We start from the raw sequence: 4429 nt of genomic DNA, 5'->3' as shown, positions 1-4429 counted from the left end.
ATCCAACTTGATTGATTGATTGATTGATTTTATTTGACCATTCTTGATATAAAAACATGAAACAGCAACCTGTGCCATACGTTATATAAATAAAAAAAAAAAATAGTCAGGGATGACACAATGAAGCCCTAAGGCTTATTTCCATTGTGGTCCCAATAGGGCAGGAGATAGGGGCAAGTAGCAGCATACCACACATACATCAAACATGTATCATTCATACATACATACATACATACACACATACAAACATCAATCATTCATAAGACACATAAAAACATAAATTACAGTTTAAAATATACATGACAAATACAAATTGCCACCAGTCTTAAGATTGGTGTCTAAACCATTTTTTCCCCCAAGTTTTACTTGTTCACTACTTACACATTTTCTCCTCATTCTTCCCACAAAGACGCTTGAATCACACAATTTAAAAAATAACAAGATAATGGTATACACATACATTTGCTAACCACTTAGCGAGGCTTAACACTAGCTATAAACAAACTAAACTAAAAACAGAACAAATACAGAAACCAAAAGCACTAGGATGGGCCACGGAGGGAAGTGAAAGAGATCAATTTGTCTAGCTCTTATTAACTTGTGCGGGTACCCGATACTTCCTGAATGGTGTCTTTCAGACCACCCAGCCGATTGACAGAGCAAACAGAGGCTACAGTGGTTCTAGGAGGCGTTGTAATGCAGCGGAGATACCAGGCAAGGTGCCATGCCATCTCTGCTGATTTATTATCATTCAACCAGGGGACACAAACCATTACCTAAACACTAACTTTATGTCATCTGCTTACTGAAAAACACTACATTTGGATTATGTCCAGTCATTTTAAGCCACAATCAATCAAGTATAAAAGCACATATAGGCATGAAAATCGAACGTAATCTAATTTCTTGCGTAAGGCTACTTTCTAACATCAAAGTTGCAGCATCAAAGTATTTTTTTTAATTAAAATACATTTCTCATGGAATCAAGCAAGCACATTCTAATGCAATATGCAATAACAACAGAAAAAGATCCATGAAACATCTGTCAGAATAGTTCATTTCATGCCACTTGTCTCCCCTCCCCACAAGTCACTTTTGCTCACCTGCTATTTAAGCGAGGAGGACCCCGAATTATTTTTCTTCTTCCAGAAGGAATCCAAAGCAAAGTAATACAACAGAGGATCAAAGCAGCAGTTCATGCTCGCAAGACACAGTGTTGCCTGCATGCTAGTCGGTGACATGGTAACTATCAGTACCAGTGAAACGGGCAAGAAAAAGATGACAAACATCAAAAGGTTCATTGCAAAGATAAGCATTACGTTGATCTTGTTGTCTGTCATCTGTCCAGATGCACTGAGCTGACGCAATTTCAAGGACACCATGGAAGTTGAGACCAGATTGACCACCAGCAGAGCTAAGACTAAGCCAGACTGCAAATATATGGGTGCCTTTGAATGCCAGTCGCGGTAAACAAAGCAAGTAGTTTGATTGTTGCGGTACATGTTTTTTGAAAACCAAATGCTCTCTGGGATGTTTACAGCCACTAGAGAGATCCAAACCAAGCTGCACGCTCTCCAGCTGTTGGTGGTGGTCCGCAGGTGCCTGGACCTCAGCGGGAACACCACGGCCAGCAGTCGGTCCACACCGATGAAGGTGATGAAGATGGCGCTGGCGCGGATGTTGTTGCGAAAAATCATGGTCATCCAGAGGCACGCCTGCACCCCAAAGGACCAGGTGCCGGTCGCATAGAAGTAGACTCTCATCGGCAGGGACAGCACCAGCAGCAGGTCGGCCACCGCCAGGTTGATCATGAAGACGGCGCTGGGAGACTTGAGCCGGTGGCGGCGTATCAGGATCCACAGGGACGCGGCGTTGAGCGGCAAACCCAGCGCCACGATGCACCCGAAGATGCCCGCGTAGGCCGTGTGCTTCATCGACTCCCCTGTCAGGGTGAGATTCAGCATGTTCTACCCGCGCAGCAGCCGTGGAAACGCTTGTGCAGAAAGTAGGGTTCGCAAGCAGGGGAGCGCAGCTTATTTCCTGTTAAGCCTTGCGTCGATCTGGAACAGTGCGAACAGAGGTCAGTTTGCATGCTTTGCAGCTGCCTGAACCACAAAAAGGAAACTAAGACTGCTATGGGAACTTACTGGTGATCACGTTTTGAAGACAAGGCAAGAGTGACACCCCCTCCGCCATCGTATGACCCCCCCCCCCCCCCCCCCCCCCGACCCTGCTCCCGTCGTATAAAACTACTGCTATAATTTATGTAACATCATATTAACATATTTCATTATCTTTATTTTTTTTACCGTGGCTCAAGGTATATCTAGACTTTAACATGAGTTTCAGTTTCATAACTTTACATCAGCTTCCGGGAAAAGAGTTCAATCTATAATACAGCTGACAAAGAGCTTTGATTCCACACTATGTCATCATAGTTTCTATGTGTAAATCTTTGAGCTAGCTAGCAGGCTAACCGCCTATCACATAAATACAAAAAAGTAGCATAGCCTGAAGTCCCCCCAGTTAAAGTTCAATATTGGGATGCATCATTGAAATTGGATAAAAAAATACACTATAGATGTTATCTTACCTTAAATGAAACAACTGAAGTAAATGAGTTAACACAAAGTGATGTGCTTACAGAACAACCAGTGTCATTTCCTGTTGGTTTTCTCATGTCCTCAACTTCTGCATGTCTATCGCAAGCTCACAAAAACATCTTGCATTGAACGTGTTAAGTGACTTGAGGCAAATTGGCTGTGTGTGTCGTGGATAAGAATGAAAGCATAATATGACTTCTCGACTTTCTGACGGGAAAGGGTCCAATTGATACATGAGATATGAGATATTTGGATGATTCAAGAGGCTAGGAGTTGCTATTTTCTGTATACTTATACACACATTTGTTGAAATCTTGAGTGCTCACATCATCTTTTCCACAGCTACTACTTTGCTTTAGAATGCTCGGAGAAAGAAGGAAAGCTAGTGGAGGAGGGGGGGGAACAAATGTGGTGGGGCGCTTCTTCGATCGCGCCGTTTGTTGTGGTCTAGATGTTTGTTTGCTGCAAACAAAGAGAAACCTCTCCCAGTCCCTCACATGCTCCGACGTTTGTACTCTGTAATCCAAATTAATCCCCTTACTTACTTACTGCCTGTCAATCTGTTACTGTGTGTGTGTGTGTGTGTGTGTGTGTGTGTGTGTGTGTGTGTGCGTGTGTGTGCGTTTGTGTGTGTGTATGTGTGTATCCGTACATCCATCATCCAATACAAATGTTTCTTACTTAATAATGCAATTAATAATAATAATAATAATAATAATGCTATTAAAATCATGTGTAAATACGACGCCCTGTATGTACTGGAATAACAGCAGCAATGGGAGCAATAATAGCCAAAAAAAGTAAATTATGCAGAGGGAAAAATCCCCAAGCTGAGTGACCTTTAGATCTGGAGGAAGAGAGAGTGAAGGTAGAAAATAGAGGTGGCGAGAGAGCAAGCGAGAGGGACGAGAAAGAGAGAGAGAGAGATTTTCCATAGCTCAGAAGGAGGGTGATTTAGCCGCGGCTACAACAATACAGCGAGTTCAGTGGACTGATTTGGCATTCACTTCCACACACTGGACACAGTGTGAGCGCGGGGGGGCCGCGGGGGGGGGGGGGGGTGGGGCCCGGGGAGTGGGGGGGCCACGGGGTAATGCAGAGTGAGGGCACAGCCAGGTGGCTGGGCCCTTCCCCAAACTTCCATTTTCTCCCCCATCCATCTCTAATGAAATCACTGGTCCATTGTTGGGCAGCATGGGGTAAAGTGCTATTCTCTCGCCACGGCAAAGAGGAGCAAGCGCCGTCCACTGCTGGGCCGACTTCATTAAAATGTCCATTTCCTCACCGGCAGGAGCTCCAATGCCACACTTGTGTGTGTCGCCCCCACAGGGCAAAATGTGTGCTCTCGCCTGTGTGTGTGTGTGTGTGTGTGAGAGTGTGTGTGCACGAGGAAGTATGCACGTGCGTAGGCTTCTGGGGGCCGTGTCCATACCACACGGTGCTCTTGCTAGCTACAGCTGCCGGTCCGAGTTGAGAAAAGCCCTTCCTACTGTCCCGTGGTTCTGTGTGAGTGCACGTGTGACGTTTTCCCGCCACGCCATATGCAGCACCGGCCGGCTGACGTGGGGGGGGGCGACGGTCAATGTGGACTTCACACATCGACACATCGACTGCCCTCGGCTCTCGTTGCCAGTGACGTGGCCGCCCCCCAGACTCTGTGCCGTAATCTTCTACGTTTTTCGCGCCACACGTCGATCACCGTCACGAGCCGCCGGTGTCACGAACCGTGCGGATTGGTGGGTTTCTGCATAACGGTATACTTCACACGCTCGTCTAGGCTACGGCATCGCCATTAGCCAGCAGAGCCGAGGCAATTAACCTGCCTT

At 46.0% G+C, this 4429-nt stretch overlaps 1 protein-coding gene across 1 annotated transcript; it reads right to left on the bottom strand.

The window, feature by feature from the left end:
* Positions 1–365: 365 nt before the first annotated feature.
* LOC311375021 (lysophosphatidic acid receptor 4-like) lies at positions 366–1934 on the bottom strand (the record flags this gene model as incomplete). The annotated part of the gene is made up of 1 exon (XM_084490725.1): positions 366–1934. The coding sequence occupies one exon, from the start codon at positions 1932–1934 to the stop codon at positions 1107–1109; it is 828 nt and encodes a 275-aa protein (XP_084346851.1). The 3' UTR covers positions 366–1106.
* Positions 1935–4429: the final 2495 nt, after the last annotated feature.

The sequence above is a fragment of the Micromesistius poutassou genome (assembly GCF_964030765.1).
Source record: "Micromesistius poutassou genome assembly, contig: SCAFFOLD_6697, whole genome shotgun sequence".
NCBI classification, from domain to species: Eukaryota; Metazoa; Chordata; class Actinopteri; order Gadiformes; family Gadidae; genus Micromesistius; species Micromesistius poutassou.
Note: the sequence above shows the minus strand (reverse complement) of the source record. Positions and strands in the feature narration are given on the sequence as shown.